This window comes from Phocoena sinus, chromosome 7 (assembly GCF_008692025.1).
Source record: "Phocoena sinus isolate mPhoSin1 chromosome 7, mPhoSin1.pri, whole genome shotgun sequence".
In the NCBI taxonomy this organism is placed as follows: Eukaryota; Metazoa; Chordata; class Mammalia; order Artiodactyla; family Phocoenidae; genus Phocoena; species Phocoena sinus.
The window spans coordinates 114872893-114900266 of record NC_045769.1 but is presented as its reverse complement, the minus strand read 5'-3'; the positions used below and the strand labels follow the sequence as shown (position 1 = coordinate 114900266).

General features: G+C 38.2%; 1 protein-coding gene across 11 annotated transcripts in view; it reads left to right on the top strand.

Annotated features, from left to right (window-relative positions):
• The window catches only part of EPB41L5 (erythrocyte membrane protein band 4.1 like 5), a 145001-nt gene that overhangs the window by 15515 nt on the left and 102112 nt on the right, over window positions 1–27374 (top strand). For all 11 annotated transcript variants that reach the window (XM_032637605.1, XM_032637604.1, XM_032637599.1 and 8 more), the window contains 5 exons: window positions 3872–3976; window positions 22642–22684; window positions 23650–23728; window positions 24689–24733; window positions 24896–24948. In XM_032637605.1, coding sequence (XP_032493496.1) covers window positions 3872–3976; window positions 22642–22684; window positions 23650–23728; window positions 24689–24733; window positions 24896–24948 — 325 coding nt within the window. The remainder of the gene's footprint in view (window positions 1–3871; window positions 3977–22641; window positions 22685–23649; window positions 23729–24688; window positions 24734–24895; window positions 24949–27374) is intronic.

Sequence of the window (27374 nt, the reverse complement as noted above, 5' to 3'; positions counted from 1 at the left end):
CCTGATTTGAAAACTTATTACCAAGCTATAGTAATCAAAACAGTGTGGTTCTAGCATGCAAACAGACATGCAGACCAATGGAACAGAATGGCAAGTCTAGAAATAAACCTTCAAATACATGGTCAAATGATCTTCTGCAGAGGTGCTAACACCATTCAATGAGGGAAGAGTCTTTTCAACAAATGGTGCTGGGAAAATTGAATATCCACATGCAAAAGAATGAAGTTGGATTGTTATGTTACACCATATACAAACATTAACTCAAAATGGATCAAAGACGACTGTGGTATTGTGATTTATGATAAACATATATTTGATCCTTGTCCTGTTTCTGGCACGGAGCTCCTAAAGCCCTTAGAATTTTCTAAGTCAGGAGAGCCCTAAAAGTGTTTTTGTTATGTTAACGAAGCCCACTGATAGGGGTTGGTTGACTGGGGGGACTCACCATGTGATTAGGAGGTTGGAAGCTGGCACCCCCGGCCCCACCCCAGCTGGGAGGGAAGAGGGGCCAGAGATTGAGTTCAGTCCCCAGTGGCCAGTGATGTAATCAGTCATGCCTATTTAATGAGGCCTCCATAAAGATCCAGAAGGACAGGTTTGGAGAACTTCTGGGTTGGTGAACCAGAACACTTCCACGTGCTGGGTCCCAAACTCCACTGGGACAGAAGCTCTTGTGTTTGGGACCTCACCCTGTGTATCTCCTCATCTGGCTGATAATTTGTATCTGCTGATAATCCTTTGTAATAAACTGTTAATCTAGTGAGTAAACTGATTTCCTGAGTTCTGTGAACTGTTCTAGCAAGTTAATTGAAGCCAGGGAGGGGGTCATGAGAAGCCGGTAGCCAGTAGCAATCTGGACCTGCGATTGGCATCGGAAGTGGGAGCAGTCTTGTGGGACTGAGCTCTTAACTGGTGGAGTCTGATGCTCTCTCCAGGGAGATAGGGTGAGAATTGAGTTTGTCTGACACGCAGTCAGTCTCGTTGGAGAACTGAGTTAATTGCTTGGTTGTGAGGAAGACATGGACACATCAGAGTGGGTGTAGAGTCAGAATGACAAAATTTTAAGTGTGAGAGCTAAAACTATGAAACTCTTAGAAGAAAACATAGGAGAAGATCTTCATGACATTAGATCTGGCAATGTGTTTTTGGATATGACAATAAAATGTAGGCAGCACAAGAAAAAATAAATAAGTTGGACTTCACCAAATTAAAAATTTTTGTGCATTAAAGGACACTCACTATCAAGAGAGTAAAAAGACAACCCACAGAATGGGAGAAGATATTTGCAAATTGTGTATCTGATAATGGATTAATATAGAGAATATATAAAGAACTTCTACAACTCAACAACAAAAAAGCAAGTCAAATCAAAAATAGGAAAAGGACTTGAATAAATATTTCTCCAAAGAAGATACGCAAATGGCCAGTAAGTACATGAAAGTATGCTTAACATCAGTAGGCATTAGGGAAATGCAAATCAAAACCACAGGAGATACCCTTTTACACCCATTAGATTGGCTATTACCAACACAAAAAAAGAAAATCCAGAAAATAACAAGTGTTGGTGAGGATGTGGAAAAAGTGGAACCCTGTACATTGCTGGTGGGAATGTAAAATGGTGCAGGTACTACAGAAAACTGTTTGGCGGTTTCTCAAAAAGTTAAACATGGAATTACAGTATTCTACTCCTAAGTATGTACCCAAAAGAATGGAGAGCAGGGACTCAGATACTTGTAAACCACTGTTCACAGCAGTATTATTCACAGTAGCCGACAGGGGGAAACAACCCAGTGCTCATCAATAGATGAGTCAGTAAACAAAATGGCCCGCAGTTGTCCCTCGGGGTCTGTGGGGGATTGGTTCCAGAACCTGCTGCAGATACCAGAATCCAAGGATATGGAACCTGCCGTATGGAGGGCCGACTGTATACGTACCGTGGAATATTATTCAGCTTTAAAAAGGAATGAGGGACTTCCCTGGCAGTCCAGTGGTTAAGACTCTGAGCTTCCACTGCAGGGGGCACAGGTTTGATCCCTAAGATCTCACACATGCTGCACAGTGCTGCGGGGGGCGGGGGAGGGAAGCTGAAATTGACATCACACTTTTCAGTGACAACATAGACTGTAGGAGGACGATAGAGTAATATATTTTGAGTGATAGAGTAATGTATTTTGAGTAGTAGAGTATTGACAGAAAGTAACTTTGAACCTTGAATTTTATATCCAGCCAACTGTCATTCAAGTACAAGAGCATGATTAAAATATTCTCAAACATAGAAAGTCCCACATGGGAAACATTTCTTGAGGAAAAACTCAAATGAGTAGAGAAATCTAGCAGATGCTGCTAGGTATGTGTAATGTACATGTGCAAGACATGTAAAGAATGATTGAATACCAAAGTAAAGTTGTTGTCTTAAAAAAAATTAGCCATGACCAAAGAAAAGAAAAATAGAGGAAGTATATCCATAAAACCTGATGAGGATTGGGTGGAGGGGAGGCCGGGAGCATGAGGCCCTGGTAAAGTTCTGTCTTCATAAAGGGGTGAGAGTTTACCAAATAGAAAGGATGTAGGAAGTGCAGAAAAAGCGGTGGACAAGTCGAAATAATCAAATTGTCAGTTAAAAGGCAGAAATTGATGATTCAATAAAAAAAATCTACATTTTTCTATGGGAAATATTCAAAATAATTTAAAACTACGGGGAGGGGCATGGATACAACATACATGAAAATTGAGGATCTCAACAGTGCTTTTACTTAAAAGATTATATTTATGGATAGTCACCATATTAGAAATTAAAACAGAAAAATTAGGGACTTCCCTGGTGGTCCAGTGGTTAAGACTTCGCGCTTCCATTGCAGGGGGTGCGGGTTTGATCCCTGGTCAGGGGACTGAGATCCCACATGCCGCAGGGTGTGGCCCCCTCCCCCAAAAAAACCTGAAAAATTAAAGAAAAACTTTACTGGTTAATTTAAAAATAGCAATAATATACCCCTTATAGGTTAACAGAAGTAACATTTTTATGAAAAATAGCTCTCTTACTAAACAACAAAAGAATTTAGTGAGAAGAGTAGCATTATTTTATGCACTTTTGCCAGTCTCTTTAATGCTTGATTTAATAGACCAGTACTTAGATTCTCTCATCTGCTCCTGCATTCAGTTTGTTGCAGTATGTTGTTTTGATTGAGGGTACGTGAGGAGAATCCTGGGACCGTGTGGATCTTTCAGCTGGGGATCCCTCAGGGGCCCTGAGAGCACACTCTGCGACCTGCTTTTTCTGTGCAAGCCTCTTTGTTATCACCGTAACTCCCTCCAGTTTGGTGTCTCCTGAGTTTATCAGTAGTTTTCTTGCTGTCCATTTTCCCTCCCACCTTCCATTTCTGCTTTTGCTATTTCCTACCCTGCATTCTTTCCGGTTTAAGACCGATCTTCAAGCCTTCACTGATGATTCTAGTGTCAGTGACTCTCTCTTCTCTGGCAGATATAGTTAGTTCCACATGGTTTGTGCTTAAATGTTCTAAGATTTCTTGTTTTCTCTTTCCAGTTATTATAAAGCTCCTTTAAAGTAGGGACCCTAAAAATTGACAAGCGAGAGTTTCTTCTTACACACAGTGTTAGGTACACAGTAATATTTGTTGGTTGATAGGAAGTGACACTATCCAGCAAAGCACATAATAGATCACAAATTCTCTTTTGGCCTTAAATGGTTTATTGGAAAACCATGGTATCGTGCCCATAACTGGCTACATACATGGTAATACTTGGTGTTGCAACTATTTTTTTTTTTAAGAGATCTTGTGTAATTAAAACCATCTTCAGTTCAGACTTGTTGATCTTATAAGTCACTTACTGATTTATTTTCTTGCCATTTCAGAAAAAAGCCAAAGGGCAAGAGCTGTTTGATCAGATTATGTACCACTTGGACCTTATTGAAAGCGACTATTTTGGACTGAGATTTATGGATTCGGCACAAGTAGCAGTGAGTATCTGTTTTTTGGAGGCTCTAAAATGGGGACAGAAATGAAAATTGTCAGATGATGTGCTAAGTGCTACAAGGCTATACATACACTCAGTGTCTTCTTTTTTCCTGTGCTTTTCTTATTATGGCCTGAAGCTTTGACCCCTTGCTTAAGAATAACCTGAAGTGCTTGTTTTTTTTAAAAAAAGTGAGTTCTGGCCCTAAGCCAAATTGCTAGAGCATGATCTTTGCAGATGAGACTTGGAAATCTCAACTGGTGGATTGCTCTCGGGCATACTAGAGTTACCACTGTGTCTTGAGGATGCTGGGATGGGAGGTTTCTGGGCTCTTGGGTGAATGAGTGACAGAAGTTCCTAGTTTGCAAATTAAGGTGAGTGGACTAGGGTATCCCTTCCAGATCTCTGATTATCTAGATGTTCTTTGACGTGTGCATTTCAGATGGGAGAACAGCATATGTAATAGGGCAGGAAGTTGGAGGCTTCTCAAAGAATTGAGTACTTTACTAGGATTTGACTGGAGGGTATTTGCAAGAGAGTAGTAGTAAAGATTGGAAGGTGGATTCGTGGCCAAACTGAATAGCAAAAATGTTAATAAATTGGCACTATTCTCTAATAATTGGGATTAGGGATTTTTCAGGCAGGGAGGTTATATTTTTCTTCAGGAAGTTTTACATCTGAATATTGTGTAGGATTGCGAGTGGGCAGAGAACGAAGTCAGGGAGAGTCAGTGCACAAACTTCGGGGATCAGAGTAACATTAGGGCCTAGAGTAGGGCATTCACAGTAGCCGGGAGAGGGAGGGAGCAGGGAGAAGGATATCAAGACCTTAAGGCTTGTTTTCTGGAAGTTTGTGATGGTGTGTGTGTGTGTGTATTTAATGACATAGTAATTGCAGTGTTTAGGACCCGACCCATAGGGACAAATATATTGCGTAATAAGAATTCTCAGGTTCGTTTTGGAGTGAGTTTTCAGTGGTGGGGGAGGCGTTTGGTATGATTGATAAATTAACTGGAATACCTCTGTAAGATACTTTATAAACCCACATGTCTTGGAGATGAACTCCTAGGATGGTTTTATAGAGCATCTTAGCTAAGTGTACAGCTGTTAGTAATGTTAGTTGCAGCTGTTGTCTTGCTTGCCCCTGATCCCCAATTAAAAAAAAATAAGCATGAGCATTTAGCTACAGGGTATTGGTTAGGTAAATTTTGATACATCCTTACAGTGGAATACCTGCAACTCATTAAAAACAGTTATTTTTAAGTGTACTAATTGACATGAATGATGAAAAAATAAAAAGGGTTACAAAACAGGGTGATTGAATTTTTCTGTTTTTAAAAACTCTGGGTATGTGTGCACCCATAAACCTGAAAAATTTTGAAAAGCTGTTTTCCATAGTTTCAGAGTTCTGATCGCTTAATAGATTTAGTATAGGAGGCATGTCTTTCATTCTTCTTTTGAACCTTATTTCTTGTCTATTAGAGGAAACCCCCTAAGGGCAGGGAATGAATCTTAGTTAACCTCTGTTACCCAGCATGTGGTAACAGCCCACAAGACCATTTACTGAATTGAATTCTCCTCTGCTACTTAGTTTGATAAAGGCTTGGTTAACTGGTGAGTTGAATATCATTAAACTCTCATCTCTAGAATAATGTAGTTAAAGTCTTACAACCAGCTGAAAAGAATAAATCATTTTGGGGGAAATCACACAGCCTCCTGTTTTTTGAGGGGTTGTGTGGGAAAAGAGGTAGAAGTGTGCCAATGTTACGTTTCAGGTACTTTCTTTCCATTTCTTAAAGTATTTAAGTAATTGTGGAAAGAAACAGCCATGCAGCCATTCCTAAGTTGCAATACTTATTCTTTGCTAATTATCAGCAATTACTGAATTACTAGATCCCATATTTTTTCTCTCATTCGATACACATATAGTGCTCTTCTTCTGGTCATAACAAGTGTCTGGTAAAGCCAGCATTAGAATTTGTAATCCCTACTTTTTTTAGTTTTAGTTTCCCCCTCCCAATGCTCAGAAATCTAGGCATTTAAGATTAAATTTACATAGTCTTACGTTTTTTTCAGTTTCTACTTGTGCCGTCACTAAAATACTCTTTGTGAATTGAGCTAGAAGAACAATAATTGGTGGATGAAAGCTAGGGAAGATGAACTCTAGATAGCACTTTAGGTATTCTTAAAGTGCTGACTCACTTGCTTCCATAACAATCTTGTGACATAAGTGAACATAGAGATGAGTGTCAGTTATTCAGAGTGTGGCCAGATTTAACCACAGAATTAAACAAAATTGATGCTTTACGACAGTTCAGTTTGTTGGTGAAGATAATGAACGTGATAGATCATGTGGATTTTTGGCCAAGATCATCTGTGTAAACTAAGTGGTTTCCATAGCTCTTTTTCTGGAACCATTTGAGAGACACTTGCAGATAGGATGTCCCATTACCCCTGAATTTCCTACAAACAAGCATGTTCTCCTGCATAACTCAATACAGTCATCAAAACCAGGAAGTTATCATTGTGACATTACCACCATCTAATCCTCAGACCCCATTCAAGTTGTGCCACTTGTCCCTAGAGTGTCATTTATAGCCAGAGGCTCACTATTTACCAGTCACTCCCCATTCCTACTCCCCACAGCCCCTGGCAAAGGCTAATCTTTTGTTTGTATGGATTTGCCTGTTTTGAGAATTTCATACAAATGGAATTATGTAATATGTGGCCTTTGAGTCTGGAAATGCACTTGGCATAGTGTTTTTAAGGTTCTTCCATGTTGTAGTACGTGTCAGTGCTTGATCCTTATAGGTGAGTAATATTTCACGGTAGGGATATACCACATTTTTATTCATTCACTGATAGACATTTAAGTTTATTCATTTTTGGCTATTGTGAATAATGCTGCTGTGAACATTTGTGTACAAGTTTTTGCGTTGAACATAATCCTCAGTTCTTCCGGATCTGTATCTAGGAGTAGAATTACTGGGTCATAAGGTAACTTTCTTGTATAACTTTTTGAGGAACTGCCAAACTGTTTTCCATAGTGACTACACCATTCCACATTCCTATCTGCAGTGTATAAGGGTTCCAATTTCTGCATATCCTCACTAACACAACATTTCCCCTTCTTTTGGATTCTAACTAGTTGGTATGAAGTGGTCTCATTGTGGTATTGATTTGCACTTCCCTAATGGAAAAGATGTGAGCATCTTTTCATGTGTGTATTGACCATTTGTATATCTTCTTTGGAGAAATGTCTATTCAGATTCTTTACCCACTTTAAAATTGGGTTATTTCCTTTTTATTGTTGAGTTGTAAGAGTTAACTATTGCCTATTCAATAGTCACAAAGATTTAGGCATGTTTTCTTCTTTATCCATTTGGAGTTAATTTTGGTATATGCTATAAGGTAGGGGTCAAACTTCATTCTTTTACATGCAGATATCCAGTGGTCCTAGCACCACCACTTGTTGAAAAGATTATTCTTTCCCCATTGAATGGTCTTGGCACACTTACTGAAAGTCAGTTGAGCGTAGATACACAGGTTTATTTCTGGGTTCTTTGTTCTGTTCCATTCATCTATATGTCGATCCTTATGCCAGCACCACATTGTCTTGATTATTTTAACTTTGTAGTAAGTTTGAAATTGGAAAGTGTGAGTCCTTCAATTTCATTCTTCTGTTTTAATTTAAGATTGTTCTGGCTGTTCTGAGTCACTCATATTTCCATATACATTTTAGGATCAGCTTGCCTGTTTCTGCAAAAAAGACAATTGGAGTTCTTTGTTTGCTTGTTTGTTTATACAGCAGGTTCTTATTAGTCATCAATTTTGTACAGGTCAGCATATACATCTCAATCCCAATCGCCCAATTCATCACACCCACACCCACACCCCCTGCTGCTTTCCCCGCTTGGTGTCCATAAGTTTGTTCTCTACATCTGTGTCTCAATTTCTGCCCTGCAAACCTGTTCATCTATACCATTTTTCTAGGTTCCACATACATGCATTAATATATGATGTTTGTTTTTCTCTTTCTGAGAAGAGAAAATGCTTCACTCTTTATGACAGTCTCTAGATCCATCCATGTCTCAACAAATGACCCAATTTCATTCCTTTTTATGGCTGAGTAATATTCCATCATATATATGTACCACATCTTCTTTATCCATTCATCTGTCGATAGGCATTTAGGTTGCTTCCATGACCTGGCTATTGGAAATAGTGCTGCAGTGAACATTGGGGTTCATGTGTCTTTTTGAATTACAGTTTTCTCTGGGTATATGCCCAGTAGTGGGATTGCTGGATCATATGGTAGTTCTATTTTTAGTTTTTTAAGGACCCTCCATACTGTTCTCCATAGTGGCTGTATCAATTTACATTCCCACCAGCAGTGCAAGAGGGTTCCCTTTTCTCCACACCCTCTCCAGCATTTCTTCTTTGTAGATTTTCTGATGATGCCCATTCTAACTGGTGTGAGGTGATACCTCATTGTAGTTTTGATTTGCATTTCTCTAATAATTAGTGATGTTGAGCAGCTTTTCATGTGCTCCTTAGCCATCTGTATATCTTCTTTGGAGAAATATCTATCTAGGTCTTCTGCCCATTTTTGGATTGGGTTATTTGCTTTTTTAATATTGAGCTGCATGAGCTGTTTATATATTTTGGAGATAAATCCTTTGTCTGTTGATTCGTTTGCAAATATTTTCTCCCATTCTGAGGGTTGTCTTTTCGTCTTGTTTATGGTTTCCTTTGCTGTGCAAAAGCTTCGAAGTTTCTTTAGGTCCCATTTGTTTATTTTTGTTTTTATTTCCATAACTCTAGGACATGGATCAAAAAAGATCTTGCTGTGATTTATGTCAAAGAGTGTTCTTCCTATGTTTTCCTCTAAGAATTTTATAGTGTCCGGTCTTACATTTAGGTCTCTAATCCATTTTGAGTTTATTTTTCTGTATGGTGTTAGGGAGTGTTCTAATTTCATTCTTTTGCATGTATCTGTCCAGTTTTCCCAGCACCACTTATTGAAGAGACTGCCTTTTCTCCATTTTATATCCCTGCCTCCTTTGTCATAGATTAGTTGACCATAAGTGCATGGGTTTATCTCTGGGCTTTCTATCGTGTTCCATTGATCTATATTTCTGTTTTTGTGCCAGTGCCATACTGTCTTCATTACTGTAGCTTTGTACTATAGTCTGAAGTCAGGGAGTCTGATTCCTCCAGCTCTGCTTTTCTCTCTGAAGACTGCTTTGGCTATTCGGGGTCTTTTGTGTCTCCACACGAATTTTAAGATTTTTTTGTTCTAGTTCTGTAGGAAATGCCATTGGTAGGGATTGCATTGAATCTGTAGATTGCTTTGGGTAGTATGATCTTTTTAATGTGTTGTTGGATTCTGTTTGCTAATACTTTGTTGAGGATTTTTGCATCTATATTCATCAGTGATATTAGTCTCTAATTTTCTTTTTTTGTAGTATCTTTGTTTGGTTTTGGTATCAGGGTGATGGTGGCCTCATAGAATGAGTTTGGGAGTGTTCGTTCCTCTGCAGTTTTTTGGAAGAGTTTGAGAAGGATGGGTGTTAGCTCTTCTCTAAATGTTTGATAGAATTTGCCTGTGAAGAAGCCATCTGGTCCTGGACTTTTGTTTCTTGGAAGATTTTTAATCACAGTTTCAATTTCATTACTTGTGATTGGTCTGTTTATATTTTCTATTTCTTCCTGGTTCAGTCTCGGAAAGTTATACCTTTCTAAGAATTTGTCCATTTCTTCCAGGTTGTCCATTTTTTTGGCATTTTTTTCCATTCCCTCACTTTCACCATAGAGTTGATTGTAGTAGTCTCTTAGGATGCTTTGTATTTCTGTGGTGTCTGTTGTAACTTCTCCTTTTTCATTTCTAATTTTATTGATTTGAGTCCTCTCCCTCTTTTTCTTGATGAGTTTGGCTAATGGTTTATCAATTTTGTTTATCTTCTCCAAGAACCAGCTTTTAGTTTTATTGATCTTTGCTATTGTTTTCTTTGTTTCTATTTCATTTATTTCTGCTCTGATCTTTATGATTTCTTTCATTCTGTGCACCTTGGGTTTTGTTTGTTCTTTCTCTAGTTCCTTTAGGTGTAAAGTTAGATTGTTTATTTGAGATTTTTCTCGTTTCTTGAGGTAGGATAATATTGCTATAAACTTCCCTCTTAGAACTGCTTTTGCTGCATCTCATAGGTTTTGGTCGTCATGTTTTCATTGTCATTTGTCTCTAGGTATTTTTTGATTTCCTCTTTGATTTCTTCAGTGATCTCTTGGTTTTTTAGTAACGTATTGTTTAGCCTCCATGTGTGTGTGGCTTTTACTTTTTTTTTTTCCTGTAATTCATTTTAATCTCATAGCATTGTGGTCAGAAAAGATGCTTGATATGATTTCGATTTTCTTAAATTTACTGAGGCTTGATTTGTGACCCAAGATGTGCTCTATTCTGGAGAATGTTCCATGTGCACTTGGGAAGAAAGTGTAATCCGCCATTTTTGGATGGAATGTCCTATAAATATCAATTAACTCTATCTTGTCTGTTGTGTCATTTATAGCTTGTGTTTCCTTATTAATTTTCTGTGTGGATGATCTGTTTATTGGTGTAAGTGAGGTGTTAAAGTCCTCCACTATTATTGTGTTACTGTTGATTTCCTTTTTTATAGCTGTTAGCAGTTGCCTTATGTATTGAGGTGCTCCTATGTTGGGTGCATATATATTTATAATTGTTATACCTTTTTCTTGGATTGATCCCTTGATCATTATGTAGTGTCCTCCTTGTGTTTTGTAACATTCTTTATTTTAAAGTCTATTTTATCTGATATGAGTATTGCTACTCCAGCTTTCTTTTGATTTCCATTTGTATGGAATGTCTTTTTCCATTCTCTCACTTTCAGTCTTTATGTGTCCCTAGGTCTGAAGTGGGTCTCTTGTAAGCAGCATTTATATGGCTCTTGTTTTTGTATCCAGTCAGCAAGCCAGTGTCTTTTTGTTGGAGCATTTAATCAATTCACGTTTAAGGTAATTATCAGTATGTATGTTCCTATTACCATTTTCTTAATTGTTTTGGGTTTGTTTTTGTAGGTCCTTTTCGTCTCTTGTGTTTCCCACTTAGAGAAGTTCCTTTAGCATTTGTTGTACAGCTGGTTTGGTGGTGCTGAATTCTCTTAGCTTTTGCTTTTCTGTAAAGCTTTAGATTTCTCCATGGAATCTGAATGAGATCCTTGCTGGGTAGAGTAATCTTGGTTGTAGGTGCTTCTCTTTCATCACTTTAAGTATATCATGCCACTTCCTTCTGGCTTGTAGAGTTTCTGCTGCGAAATCAGCTGTTAACCTTATGGGAGTTCCCTGGTATATTACTTGTGGTTTTTCCCTTGCTGCTTTCAACAATTTTTCTTCGTCTTTAATTTTTGCCAGTTTGATTACTGTGTGTCTTGGCGTGTTTCTCCTTGGGTTTATCCCGTATGGGACTCTCTGCGCTTCCTGGACTTGGGTGGCTGTTTCCTTTCCCATGTTAGGGAAGTTTTCGACTAAAATCTCTTCACATATTGTCTGGGGTCCTTTCTCTCTCTCTTCCTCTTCTGGGACCCCTATAATGCGAATGTTGTTGCGTTTAATGTTGTCCCAGAGGTCTCTTAGGCTGTCTTCATTTCTTTTCATTCTTCTATCTTTATTCTGTTCTGCAGCAGTGAATTCCACCATTCTGTCTTCCAGGTCACTTATCTGTTCTTTTGCCTCGGTTATTCTGCTATTGATTTCTTCTAATGTAGTTTTCATTTCAGTTATTGTATTGTTCATCTCTGTTTGTTTGTTCCTTAATTCTTCTAGGTCATTGTTAAATATTTCTTGCATCTTCTCGATCTTTGCCTCCATTCTTTTTCCGAGGTCCTGGATCCTCTTCTCTATCATTACTCTTTATTCTTTTTCTGGAAGGTTGCCTATCTCCACTTCAGTTAGTTGTTTTTCTGGGGTTTTATCTTGTTCCTTCATCTGGTACATAGCCCTCTGCCTTTTCATCTTCTCTATCTTTCTGTGAATCAGGCAATTGGAGTTTTGACCAGAGTTGCATTGAATCTGTATATCCATTTGGGAAGTATCATCATCTTAACAATGTTAAGTATTATACATGACCACGGAATGTCTTTCCATGTATTAGGTCTTTATATTTCTTAAAACAGTGTTTTAAAGTTTCAGTTTACATGTCTTTCACCTTCTTGGTTAAACTTACTCTTAGCATTTTATTCCTTTGATGCTATTGTAATATGTGATTTTCTTGATATCATTTTTGTATTTTGTTTGGATTCTAGTATATAGAATTCATTTTCACATATGTATCTTGTATCTGGCAACCTTGCTGAACTTATGTATTAGTTTTTATGTGTTTTATGTATAAGATCATGTCATCGGCAAAAAGAGATAGTTTTACTTCTTCCTTTTGAATCTGAATGCCTTTTATTTCTTTTTCTTTTTATCTCTTTTTCTTGCCTAAGTGCCCTGTCTAGAACCTTTACCAAAATGTTGAATAGAAGTGGTAAAGGTAGACATTCTTGTCTTATTCTTGATCTTAGGGGAAAAGCGTTAAGTCTTTCACCAATCAAGTATGATGTTACCTGTGGGAGTTTTATAGGTGCCCTTTATCATTTTGAAGAAGGTCTCTTCTATTCCTATTTGTACGTTTTTATCAAGAAAGGGTGTTGGGTTTTGTTAAATGCTTTTTCTGCATCTATTGAGATCATATGGTATATTTTCTGTATTCTATTAATATGATGTATTGCATTGACATTTTTGTTGGTGTGTTGAACCTTTCTTGCATTTCTGGGATAAATTTCACTTGGTCATGGCATATAATCCTTTATATATGTTGCTTGATTTGATTTTGTTGAGGATTTTGAAGTCCATATTCATAAGGAATATTGGTCTATAGTTTTTTTTGTTTTTTCCCCCTTGTGATATCTTTGTCTGGTTTCATTCAGAATGAATTGGAAAGTCTTCTCTCGTCTATTTTTTGGAAGCTGTCACGAAGGATTGGTGTTCATTCTTATTTCAACACTTGGTAGAATTCACCAGTGAAGCCATCTGGGGCCTGGGCTTTTCTGGGAAGTTTTTTGATTAGTGACTCAGTCTCTTTACTTGTTATAGTTATATTCAAATTTTCTGTTTGTTTCTTCACTTTTTAAACCAGGCCACTGTAGAGTGCCAGAGGTGGACTTACTGGATGGAGAGGTTGGGATAGTAGGCCTAAACCAGGATTATTCTGGCATACTAGGATATATGGTTACCCTTGTTTTTAGTTGACTGCACAATACTGCCCCGTTTCTATTTTCAAATCTAAACTTAATTTAGTATCATTTTATATAGTCCAGTGATGATCTTAAACCTTGAGTTATGATGACAAAATCTATGGATGCTTTCCCTAGAAAAAGGCACGTACATATAACATTCTGTGCACATGTATAGGTAATTCAGGTATTCCAGAAGCCCACCTATGGACTCTTATTTAGTAATAGCTCTTCTTTAGCAAATAAACAACCTGTGGCTTAAGGAAAAACAGATGATGGTATTCATTTGCATGCTTTTTCTTCAAGTCTTTATGATAATAATGTTTTTGAAAATTTATTATCTTTTATACTGTTGGTGAAACCTTGTTATTAAATCTCATTGTATGACTCTGCAAAAAACTTTATGGTAATTTAATGAATCCTTCCTTCTTGGTGAAGGATTTTGGGAAACTCTCTGTCATAAAAATAACAGGATGTGTAAAGAGTTGCCTTATGGCAGCAGAACTGTATACATCAATGGTTTTTTAAAAAAGGATGATTTGGGGTAATTTTCTTGTACAATAGAACTTTCCAGCATGGAGGTAATATATCTTAAGCCAGGCAGGAAGGAATTCTTCTTCTGATACTGTGTGGTTTTAGGTTAGTACAGTAAGAATTTGCAGAATTGTTAATTGGAATTAACTATAACGATTTGCTAGAGAACATGTATGATTTATTTTGTTTTTGTTTTTGTTTTTTTGCGGTATACGGGCCTCTCCCCGCTGTGGCCTCTCCCGCTGCGGAGCACAGGCTCCGGACGCGCAGGCCCAGCGGCCATGGCCCACAAGCCCAGCCGCTCTGCAGCATGCGGGATCCTCCCGGAACGGGGCACGAACCCGTGTCCCCTGCATCGGCAGGTGGACTCTCAACCACTGCGCCACCAGGGAAGCCTTGTATGATTTATTTTGAAGGAATAATATTCAGTCTTAAAATCAAAAAGCTACAGGAATCAGGAGAACAAAAGGGAAGCGAGATGGCATGCATATTAAAGACATGGGAGTGTTATTTATTTCTAAGAAGAAGTATGGTTTTTCTCTTTTTTTGAATCATACTACATGCTTGGTATAGTTTCTTTTCTCATTTTTGATAGATACAGAGACAGAAAAAGACAGCACCGTGATAAATTGTAGCTGACACATTGATTGGTAGAGGAATTGTGGTGAAGTAGGGAGCATATCACTTTTGCCTGCAAAAAGGAGGCAGAGGGGCAGGTACCACCTAGCTCTAGCCATTTGTTGCCAGATAGCATTGCTGGATCTTCAGGTATTTCAAGAGAAGCTGGAAATCCAGATCTTTAGAATAAATCTTTCATTTTTTAAAAACAGTGGTTAAATTTTAAAAAATAGAGTGGCTGATGGAAGAAATCAAAAGAGAGCTAAATAAATTGAGAGACATGCTGTGTGCATGGATTAGAAGACTCAGCAAAGTAATCTGTTTTTCCCTAATTAATATACAAGTTTAATACAGTTTGTATCAGAATTCCAGAAAATCCTTTGTAGATATAGACAAAATTATTTTAAAACTTATATGGAAAGGCAGAGGCTCTAGAATAGCTAAAAAACCATTTTGAAAAAGAAAAATAGTGAGAGTACTTGCTCTGCTCAGCTTGAAGAGTTACAACTGCCGTAAACAGGACCGCATGGCGTTGGCAGAACCTCAGACATGCAGATCAGTGGCACAAAATGGGGAGCTCAGAAGAAGCTCTGCATGGCTGTGGCCAGCTGATTTTTGACAAAGATTCCAGAGAAGTTCAGTGAAAGAAGAGTAGTGTTAATAATGGTCCTGGATCAACTGGATATCAGGTGAAAAAATGAACCCTGGCCTAAACCTCATACCTATACAAAAATTAGCTCAAAAATAGATGGTGTATGTAAACATAAGATGTAAAACTATAAACTTAGAAATACATAGCAGAAAATGTTTGAGACCTAGGATTGGAGAATTATGAGATGTGACACCAAAAACATGATCCATTTTTTAAAAACCAATAAGATGGATTTTATAAAAATTACAACGTTTTGCTCTGGGAAAGGCCCTCTTAAAAGGATGAAAAGCCAAGCTATAGGTGGGGAGAAAATATTCGCAAACCACATATCTGACAAAGAACTCATATCTAGTGTATATAAAGAACTCCTAAACTCAACGTTTAGAAAACAATGTTTCCCTAGACATCAGGGAAATGCAAAATAAGACCTTGGTGAGCTGTCATCACTGTACACCTGTGAGAACAGCTGAAATAAAACATTGTGACAACTCCAAATGCTGGGGAGGATGTGGGGCAACTGGATCTCTCATACACTGCTTTGGGGAGCGTCAGAACGGTTCAGCTGCCATGGAAAATAGTCTGGCAGCTTCTTAAAAAAGCCAAACTTAAATTTGCATGTGACTCAGCAATTGTATATATGGTCATTTATCCTAGAGAAATGAAGACTTATGTCTTCACAAAAACCTGTGCATGATTGTTCGTGACTTTATTAGTAATAGCAAAAAACTTGAAAAAAACCAGTGTCCTACAGTAGGTTAATGATTAAACCAACTGTGACACATTCATACCTTGGAATACTACTCAGCAATAGAAAACAAAAATCTATTGACACACACAACTTGGATGGGTTTCAAGGGCATTATGTTGAATAAAAACAGCCAATCTCAGAAGGTCATATGCTGTATACTTCCATTTATGTAACACTCTCAACAAAATTAGAGAGACAGAGATCAAATTAACGGTTGCTGAGGTTTAGGGATGTTGAAGGTGGGAGAGGTGTGTCTATAGAGGAGTATTACCTGAGAGCTCTTGGTGCTAGTGGAATGTTTCTTTATCTTGGTTGTGGCATCAGTTCAGGACTCTAGCTGTGTGATAAAGTGACATAGAACTGTGTATGCACATTGTACCAATGTGAGTCTCCTGATTTTAATATTGTACTATAATTATGTAAGATGTAAGCACTGGGGGACGAAGGGGAAGATAGGACCTCTTGCAGCTTCCTGTGAACATTTCATAATAAAAAATTTTTTAAAGAATTTGAAAAATATAGTATGGACCAAACAAAACATGTTTTGGCCAAGATTTAATCCTCTGATCTATCTATACGTTTGTGACCTCTGGTTAATGAAGTTTCTCAAACTTCATATTTAGAGCTTAGAATTTTAACTGGCCCAATCAAGTTTTTAAAAAAGAATGAGTCACCTAGATTGTAGACACTTATGTTCAGTAAAGGGAAACATAGGTAGCATTTCTCATAATACTCGGAAAAGAAGGAAAAAACACAATAGTAATTATTTTTTGCCTTTTCCTTAAATCAATTTGATAGCTTGGTTCGTTATATATATGCATATATGTGTATATATATTGATATATTAAACTTCCCTTGTTCTTTATGTAAAAGATCCTAAATAAAATACCAGCACACTATGTTCAGCAGCCTATTAAAAGTATAAATAATACATTATGATCAGGTGGAGTTTATTCTCAGAAATGCATGGATGATTCAATATCAGTCATTATAATTCATCAGATGTTGTATTGTATATCATGGGATTGTCTCCTGCCTTTGCTGTAAGAGGATGATACTTTCTTGCTTAGTTGGTGCTAGGTTTTGACCACGTGACTTGCTCTTGGCAGTAGAATATAAGTCTGTGATGTGTGCCACTTCTGAGCAGGCTACCTAACCCTTCATTTATGCTGTTAACTGCTTCATCATACACTTAAATGAAACTACATTCAGGAAAGATTGACACTCAAATCTCTACCGCAGAAGAAAGTAAGAGAAGTAACTTGATTACTTGAAGTTTCTGGCATTTAGTTTAGACAACACTGAGTGCAGATGGAAATGGAGCTGTTGAATCCAAAGCTGAGAGGTAGACATTTTAGTCATCTGGTGGAACACTGGGGAAATGCTGTGCAAGTGCACAGCTGGAGACAGCAACAGTGGACCCTCTGTGGCGGGTCCTAGATCCCTGAGCCAGGGGAGGGGGCAGGCCTTGCTCCTGGCACTGCGGGCGTGATGTGGTGAGCTGTGTTTGCCTCATCTGAGGTCGGGCAGATAATACTCCGCTCTCGACTTCCTTTCGTGTGGGTTCGGTGACCTTTGGAGCCCCTTCGTCCTGGCCCCAGAACCCCTTGAATAAACCTCATGGACTTTGGCCTGTACAGAATTGACCTCCCTTCTCCCTGCGTAGATCTAGCCTAGTTTTGGAAGCTGCGCCCGTCTCCAGGGTGATGGTAGGTGTTCGGCAGACAGGTGGCCCAGCAGGCGGCACCTGTGAGAACAGACCTGGTAGTTGCTCAAGGGCTTTGCTCAACTTCTGTACAGATTTTTGGTGATTAAAGTACAACAGACAAACAACTTTACATTAATAGAGAAACAAACAACAGAAGCATTCCTACTACAGACAGGCAGGAGACAGAGATGCCCCTTATTACCACTGCTATTAAATTTCATAACAGAAGTAACAGCAAATGCAGTTATAGGAGTTATAAACGTTGGAAAGAAGGAGGTGAAATGATCACTGTTGGCAGCTGATTTGGATTTTTGGATTGTTACTGAGAACTGAACACAAACAATAGGGTCGATAAAGTAGTGGGGAGTGAAAAATATATAGAAATAACCTATATGTTAAATATACATATGTATGTATTCTATATTGTGACACGCACACAGGCACATATATTTGCACATGTATTTTTTTTCAAAAAAGTGTATTTCCAAAATAGATTATGTGCTGTATTTCCAGAGAGTGAATGTATAAGCTACCTAACTCATCTACATTTCCATTTTAAATTTGACTTTAAGAGTCCTAAGAAGGCATACTAATAATACACAGAAAGATACAGTGGAAAATATATTTTAATGGCTCATCTAAGGCTTCATTTGGAATGTCTTATAACACAGACTTTTAACGCCAAAAAAGTAATCAGCCAGGTAGAATTTATAATGGAATCTAGAGTAAATTGAAGTGTTTTCAGTTAGATTGATCTTCTGTTTTCATGGCATTCATTGATTTTTAACATTTGTTAATTGTTAAAAGTGTTAAAATTTGATTTAAAATAATCCTTTAATGCAGAGCATGAGCCTCTACTCCTCACAGGAGAAATATTTTTTGCAGAGGCAGTTGTTTGGAAAGATGGTTAACATCTGTCTGCCCTAAGCTCTTTGCTCTTTGAGCAGAAGCAGTGGAGTCATGTGGGCATTAGAAGTCAGAAATCATTCATTTGAAGAGCTGTTTACAGACTGGCTATAGGGCCTGGATAAGGGTGTGTGTTTATTCGTGTTTTGGAAGCTCCCTAGGTGATTCTTTGTTTAGTTTAGTAATACCTGTTGTTATGTTTGTGATTATTATGTATATTTTAAGACACACAAGTAAGTAATTGTTCTTTCATGCCTAGCTCAATAGGATGGAAAGAAATGTAGCTTCCCATATCCTTTGAATTCTAATTTTATCAACCAAACTTTAGGAAATTAGAAGGGAGTTTGTTTCCTTTTTAATGTCCATGAGGAAAGAGAGCCATATTAGTTCCACACTGTGCATCCAGGAGTCTATGTCTGCATGCTCTCACTTTTATCTTCTGCTGTAATTTAAACTCAACTCCTAAAGATTCAAGGAAAATACTTATCAGTGCCTGTCTCTGAGCTCTGAATTTTCCAGTCCCTGGGCTTGGAATGTGGAGGAGATGAAAGAAAACAGACTAGAGGATATGCAAACATGAACTCAGACCTTTCCCAGAACGTCACCAGGAATTCCCCCAGCTCCTAAATTTTACTGTAAAATGTGCTTGATGCTTTATCTGAGTTTTGGGTTGTCTTAAGGGAGTGCGGAGTGTAGAAGCTATTACATGCAGGTAGCAAAGAGACTAAAATGCCTGCTTGGAAGAAAACTCTGATCCTTTGTCTCACCAGGATGATTGTATGTTTAATGTGCTTCTTAGAGTATTAGGGCACAAATTAGAGATTAAAGGTCCATTTATGAGACAGGCCTTAAATGTTCTTAAACTGGAAGAAATTTGTTACAACTGTCTAAGAAAGACTAAGTTGTTATTGAAATAGTATTGGTCTGTCTTATATTAATGTTTCCTTCTCAATATCCCTTAAATTTATTCTGTCAAAATTTATATTTAGCCTGTTGATTTTCAGCCTATTATTAATTTCTTTACTCTTTACCAACACACACAATTTGTTTCTTTTCTTTGTTTGAAGAAACTCTGGAAGGAATCAGAAACCAGTAAATATCTTGGTGGGTGGGGAGTGGTGCATATGATGATAGAAGTTGGTATTGCAGGGGTTGGAGGGACTGTTGACCATATACCTTTTAATATTACCAAAAAATTAAGCCACATGAATATATTACTCATATGAAATATTAAAGTAAGGGGGTCCATGATTATCATTTTAAGTAAGAGTGTGCTTGTTGTAGACTAAGTTGAAAATACAGGAAAACACAAAGAAAAATGATCACCAGCAGTCTCAGCCACCTAGCTGTACTATCTCTTACTGCTTTGTAATAGATTGCCTCAGTCCAAAAGAAAAGGCATTTTTTAAAATTAATTAATTAATTTTTGGCTGTGTTGGGTCTTCATTGCTGTGCGCGGGCTTTCTCTAGTTGTGAGCGGGGGCTACTCTTCGGTGTGGTGCACGGGCTTCTCATTGTGATGGCTTCTCTTGTTGCGGAGCACGGGCTCTAGGCGCCTGGGCTCAGTAGTTGTAGCACGTGGGCTCAGTAGTTGTGGCACATGGGCTTAGTTGCTCCATGGCATGTGGGATCTTCCCAGACCAGGGCTTGAACCCGTGTCCCCTGCATTGGCAGGCGGATTCTTAACCATTGTGCCACCAGGGAAGCCCAAAAGGCATGTTTATATATACAGTGGACCCATGACCAGTGTGGGGTTAGGGGTGCAGTTGAAAATCAGCGTATAACTTCTATAGTTGGCCTTCTATATCTGAGGTTCTGCATCTGTGAATTCAACCAACTGAGGATTGTGTGGTGCTGTAGTGCATGTTTTAGTGAAAAAAATCCACGTATCAGTGGATCTGCAAAGTTCAGCCCCTTTGTTCAAGGATCAAAATGTACAAATTTGTACATTTTGTAAAAACAATTTATAATATGTTGTAATTTGCCTTTAACAATTTTAATGGGACTTCCCTGGTGGCGCAGTGGTTAAGAATCCACCTGCCCGTGAAGGGGACACAGTTTTGAGGCTTGGTCTGGGAAGATCCCACATGCCACGGAGCAACTAAGCTGACGAGCCACAACTGCTGAGCACGCGCACCACAACTACTGAAGCCCGTGCACCTAGAGCCCATGCTCCGCAACAAGAGAAGCCACTGCAATGAGAAGCCCTCGCACCGCAATGAAGAGTAGCCCCCGCTCGCCACAACTACAGAAAGCCTGTGTGCAACAACGAAGACCCAATGCAGCCAAAAAATTTAAAAAATAAGAAAGAAAAACCCCAAAAAACAAAAAAACAATTTTAACAGTATACTATAAATAATTTTCCAGATTCTTAACTACTTTTACTTTCATTATTTTTCATTGTTGCACAGTTCTATAATGTTGAAATACTTTATTTAACCAGTTCACTATTGCTGGATATACAGATTTCTTTCTTTTCTCTGATATAATTCCTTGTGGGTTAAATCATCCATAATGGTTTCTAGATGCAGAACTGCTGAGTCAAAGGCACATAGTTATTTTGAAGGCATAGTCAGATTGCCTCTCAGAAGGTGTGTGCTCATTTGTGTTCATTATGGTGAATGAGAGTCTCCCTAACTGTGGCTGCATGAGATGCCTGGGTGACCAGCATTCACTTCCGAATTCACTGCAGTATAATAGATGAAGCCTGAAGATAGGGCAACTCCCAGATCCATGGTTGTGGGGAGAAAACAATCTAGGGCATATAAGCAAAATTTATCTCATACCCAGTGTGTGATTGGCATTAGGCTGTAGTAGGTATTTTGCACAACTAAGTCTGGGGTTTTTGTATAGTAGATTCCTGGGCTTGGCAATGATGGGTGAACTTTTCACTGTCCTAGTTGAACTCTTTCCAGCTGATAGATTGAATTATGTTCTGCCTAGTGGCTGACCAAACATTGTATTAATGGAAAGATGTGTAAGACTGAACAGTTGCCAGATTAAAATATGCTTAAAAGTAGATGTCTGACTGCATTTATTGAAAGATGAGAGATGGCTGACTAAGTAGCCTGCACACTTGGAATCCAGAGGAGATACTGCACTGTATTTAATTGCCTTTGGAAATGTTTACTGACTATCCTGTGTCCACACGCAGAGGTACTTTGCTGGCACACTGGTAGTTCTGTGAATTTCACTTTTGGATCTTGGCAGAGAATGGAGAGAAGAGGCTAGGCAAATAATTGGCAAGAAAAGCAAATGGTTACAAGTCTGTTAACAGTGCAGCCTTGTTTACCCACACTTTGCCTGTCTGGGTTTCTGAGACTGGATTCCTTAGCTCTGTGAGCTGTAGCACAAGAGCACTCCTTTGGTTTAGGGTGCTTGGAATTGTAAGCATGCTGAAGAGAGCACAGTCATGTGTATCTTAGTGCGATGAGGGCGTCCTGTCCCTGTTAGGACTTGGTGTAAAGGGATTAATAGTGAGAAGTGAGCTGGGAGTGGTTTATCAGTGCAAGTCTCTGGAATCGGTTCTTAGGTCTCTTTGTGTTTTGGGCATTTCAGAGTGAAGAGGTTACAGAAGTCAGAAAAGGCTGTTACTGTTGAAACCAGAAGTCTGCTAATCACAATGTTACCTTTTTTTATTTGTAAAGCAAAGGAGCAAAGACTGCTTACTTAATAGATAGGGCCTTAGTTATGAGAGAGATCTAATTTTATTGTGTAAGCTCTTTCAGAGACTACTACTCTGAGTAGTACCTATTTTGTAAAACATAAGTGACATTGTTATTTCACCTAATTTGTGGTTATGATCTGTTAATAAATCTCACATTTTTATTACAGGAATGAACCAAGTACTAGAATATGAGGATACTTCTAATTTTATCAGTTTTGAAAGAGTCATCTTTTGGGGAACAGTGAGAAAAACTGAGGGCAAAATTTAGAATATCATCCTTGTTACTGAGAGAGCAGAGGAAATGGTTTAAGAAGTCATATATCTGGTTTTAGGGTTTTTTGTTGTTGTTTATATGTGTCATAAGCTTGCTGTGGATTCTGGCCAGATTAACACTCCCCTGCTCTCCAATTTTCAGTCTCACATTTGTTTCTCTCTTGTGAAATATTTCCGTATCGTTATCAGCAAAAGCATGATGAAAATTAACTTTTCGTAATTAAAATGTTAAGTTCTCTCATCTGCTTAAGAGCTAACTTTTTGTTTTTGTTCTCAGCATTGGTTGGATGGTACAAAAAGCATCAAAAAGCAAGTAAAAAGTAAGTGTTGAAAAAATTGTGAAAAAAAATGGAAATCGAATTATATATAATTGTATATTAGAAACTGATTTCTCGTAGTAGGGACATAAGAAATCATGTTTCCAATGAGTTTCTTAGCATCTCCACTTTCTAAAAATAATTTCAATCCAATATACTGACCCATCCTGTAAATTATATAGGGTTGATGGTAATCTAGATTCAAGTGCCTTACAGTTTGTTTCCAGGAGAAAGGCTTGCAGTTTGGAAATGAGATGTGAGTTCCCATGAGATGCTTAACTTTTCTTTAGTAATTACTTATATTGGAATTTTTCTGTTTGGTGTCTGCCCTGCACTAGAAAATATTTTGAGAATTTAAGGCTGTAACTTTTTTTGTTTAAATTAAGAATAATGAAAAGAAGTCATTCACATAAAATGTCAGTATTGTTCCTAGCGATAGTCAGGGGACAATACTAGTGTCCAGTCCATAATCCATCATGTTTTCTGTAGTAACAGATTTTTAGGGCACCTCAACTCTTTTTACAAAGTAATGGGACTTCTGAGAATATAGAGGTTGGTGAAGTGGATTGGAAAGGATGTGGGGTGACTTGCCACGCACAGTTAATAACAGGCGTCCCTCCTTGCTCTTGAGAAACAGAGCTCGGCGGTTTTTAGGGCTGTCAGAGGGCATAGTCAAGACTTTTTCATTCAGCGTATTTGGCCCTGAACTATTAGACTTAATCTGGAGCTGTCTGTTCCTGGGAGGACAGATATGATGTGACACTGCTACATGATGGTTGGTATACTTGCAACGTCTGTTGATTGTGTTAGGCTTCATTGAGCCCACAGTGGAACCTGAATTACTGCCACAATAATCTGTTACCTTCTGTCCACTTCAGTAGATTTTTGACAGATTTACTGACTGAAAATTCTTATTTAAATAACCATATTGAAAAAGTTACACTCCCTTTTTTTTCTTTTAATGGCAGTTGGTTCACCCTATTGTCTGCATCTTCGAGTTAAGTTTTATTCCTCAGAACCAAATAATCTTCGTGAAGAACGAACCCGGTAAGCCCAATGTCTGGAGCTGTGTGCAAGCGTAAAGTTTTGGTCAGGCTGGCTAAAGATGTCGGGAGGTTGCCTTTACAGTTCCTTCCAGTGTACAGATAGCTAGTGAAATGGATACTTTGCCCCTGGTAACAAGATACCAGACAAGATAATTTCATTTGGGGCAGTATTTTTTTAAGTGTAGAATGTTTTCCTTTATTTACCAGTTTTCAAAACAAACAGTTGGTTCTCTAGCATCAAGCAAACGTAACCAGTGAGTTCTGTTTTTAAGTATCGTTATCAACTCATGAATTTTAAATAGGACTGATGTGCTTCAGTACATTATCATATTGTGTCTATTGATGTTCAAAATGATCTATTTTCGGCCACTGAGAGTTGTTTCAAGTTGGCTCCTGACTTTCTTTATTGAAATGCCATTGATTATTGAAAAATGTTGAATCCTGATTTTGCTTGAATAGTTTTCAGTAACTTTAAGTAAGTTACAAACATTTATTTTTATTTTGTCTTGCCTCAGTATTTATTCATGGACTCTGTATTGCACATCTATGACCATGCACACATACTATTTTTATTAAGTAAAAAATTGAATTGCTGAGTCCCTTTAGAAGGTGTTCCTCTTGAACACTCTGCTAGTGGACAAGATTAGAGCTCTTACCCATGCGTACATTGCCGTATCGTTTTACATATGAGGTGGCTGTGTCGTCACAGTGAAGGTGAAGCAGACCACAGAGCTCATTCCCAGGAATTTGCTAAACGTTTTCTTTTGAGGGGCTACCCTGTACTCTGGCCCATCCTCCTGACACTGAGTGCCCGTTGTTTCATATTCTTTTTTCCTTTACAGACTTTATTGTGGGTAAAGTTTTGTAATTAAGAATGTTTCTTCTCAGATTAGAAGAGCAGGATTATTTTTCATGGTAGATTGATCTGTTTAGTTAAATTTGTGCCTTTTATTTTTCTTAGGTACTTATTTGTTCTTCAATTAAAACAAGATATTCTCAGTGGAAAGTGAGTATTAGCTTAAGGTAAACCACATTTTCTTGAGTAGTTGAAAAATAAGTTCTTAGTTAATTATGAAAAAGAAATGGTCAAAGTATGTCTTATTTCCATTTATTGTAAAACAAAGGTCATGACGTTGGCGTGTTTAACACATTTGTGTTCTGCTCTCAGATTGGAGTGTCCTTTTGATACAGCGGTTCAGTTGGCAGCTTATAACTTGCAGGGTAAGCAGTTTTTTATGTTGCCTGTTAAGAGTGAAGCATAATTCTTCTTTGTGTGCATTTGAGGAATTTCAAGAAATTCAAAGTGATGTGTGAGAAAAGAACAACCACGGTTTGTGTAAACGTGTATCAGGACCCAGCTCTGCCTTTCCCTTTTAGATACTGCCTTCTTTTTCTTCCCTTTGTCTTTACTTGCTCCCTTTCCATCTAATAGTGTTTTCAAACAGAAATTGCAGTCTACTTGATAATTCAATATCTGTTTTAGTTGGATCCTCAGCTAATTTTTTTCCTTCAAAAAGAATGCAGGGATATATGAGCAAATTGTTGCTGTACCACCTGGTTTGCTTTCTTTAGTCTTATCCTTAAAAATAAATCCATGAAAGAAATACTTAGCATGTATTTAAAAGTTCCTGATGGTTATTTTAAGAATTTTTTAAAAAGCGTTTTCCAGTCAGTGAGATTAATGAAAAACTTACCCTTTTGTACCTTGTTACACTGATCAAATATTTGTTGAACTTAGGTATTCTCTTCTGAAAAATTGATGTTTTGGGAAAATAATAATCTTCAGTCCTTGTTCACAAAAGGGAAAGAAATATCCTGACTGGAGTATCCGTATATACTAGAATAAAAGCAATATTTAATGATTATTAAGACATTAATAATTTTATGCTCTTTTGGGGTGATTCCATATTATCCCCAATCTCTCTAAGATCAGCAGTATTTATTTTCCATTGTGTGGATAATAATGAGACTAAATTTTCATGTTTTATGGTAAACCTATTATTTTGCTTATTTTGTGCTTCTGCTATTTTAGAAAGCATATTTTTCTGTCGATAGAGGGATTGGTGACTGAAGGAAATTTCTGTACTTCAAAAATTTGCCGCTAGTGTAAATTGTAGTCTGTCTACAAACTAAAACTCGTTTTCTCATCTGCTGGAAAGTCAAATAGATAGTAGTTTGGAAGTGTTGTGCCTCTAGCACTGTAATGATCACGCTGTATAATTGCATGCCTCTTTTCTTGAAAGCACATTTTTTGTTTTATTAATTGCTGTGTGAGGTTGTTAATTCTGAAACTCTCAGATCTACAGAAAAGCTGTCACTTTCAGCATCTGTGTTCCACCACTTACTGCTTCTTATATTCTGTGTCTCATAAGTTTTGTGACTGCCAAAGTATACGCTTCTTGAAAATATGATTTTTATACATTTTTTGTCTATTTAACAAAACACTCATTCAAAGTAATGCTCACTAAGTACTCATTGTCTGATTCATGCATGTGGCTGTGTAATACTATCTCTTAACCCTACCTATCATATTTTTTCCCTGAATAAAATCTTTCCTACTTTTCTCTTGCATCCATGGCACCTTTTTTTGTTTGACAAGAAAGTAGGATGTATTGGTGGGCACACATAAGGAGGGACGGCGCCAAGGCTGTCGCGAGGGCAGGGCCCGCTGCGTGTCCAGGGGCCACGGTTAGGGGTGTACTCGACCCCACAGCCATCCGGCGTGAGCTGGGTCTCTGCCACCGTGCTTTCAAATTCATCCGCGTTAAACTTCATCAGTCCCCACATCTTGGAGATGAGGAGGATCTGTGGCGGCCAGGGAACTTGAACTTGGCCCTGTGGAGGGCCTCGATCACATGCTGCTTGTTCTGCAGCTTGGTGCGGGTGACATTGTGACTTGGCCAGTGTGGACCCTGGCCACTGTGCCCTGGGCTTTCCAGAGGCCCCTTGCATACCTGTCTGGAGCCCATCAGCTCCAGCACAGGACAGCATCCTGTTGGTGCGGATGACGTGGGAAGGGTGGGGCTGCACACGAATGTGAACAGCATCTTTGCCCCGGCGTTTCACCTGGTCCTCGTTGGCACAGACACGGGCAGCCTCCAGGGCTTCAGAGCAGAGCTGCTCATCCTCATCCGACGCCATGTGGCCGCACAGTGGGTGTGGCACTGCTACTGTTGTGATTCCTCCAAACTTCAGACTACATCTTAGGCATCTCATTGTCCCGTGTCTAGTAGCTTACCAAGTCCTACTAACTATTAAGGTCCTGAAGAGTGATTCAGCTGGAGTGTTACTCCCATCTTCATAAAATGAGCTCCTTGCTTCGCATTTATGATTTTCTGTTTTATCAGAATAATCTTTGTCACTTTTCTCACACTCTCAAGTTCAGTTTTTCTTTACCATTTTAGTATATATCCTGAACAACATTATGTAGCAGATTTGGTTTGGGGCTTCTTAAAGAACTTGTGATCCAGACGAAGAGCATTTTCTTCAGCAGTGAAGTAGGAGTGAGAATATTTTCCAAGGTTGTTGTGAAGTTCAATGACAGTACATCTGTAATATGTCTAGTGTGTAAATTAGATGCTCAGGAAGCAACAAGTTATTACCATTTTTATGATCAAAGTAGTTCTCATGTACTTTTTCTTTCCACA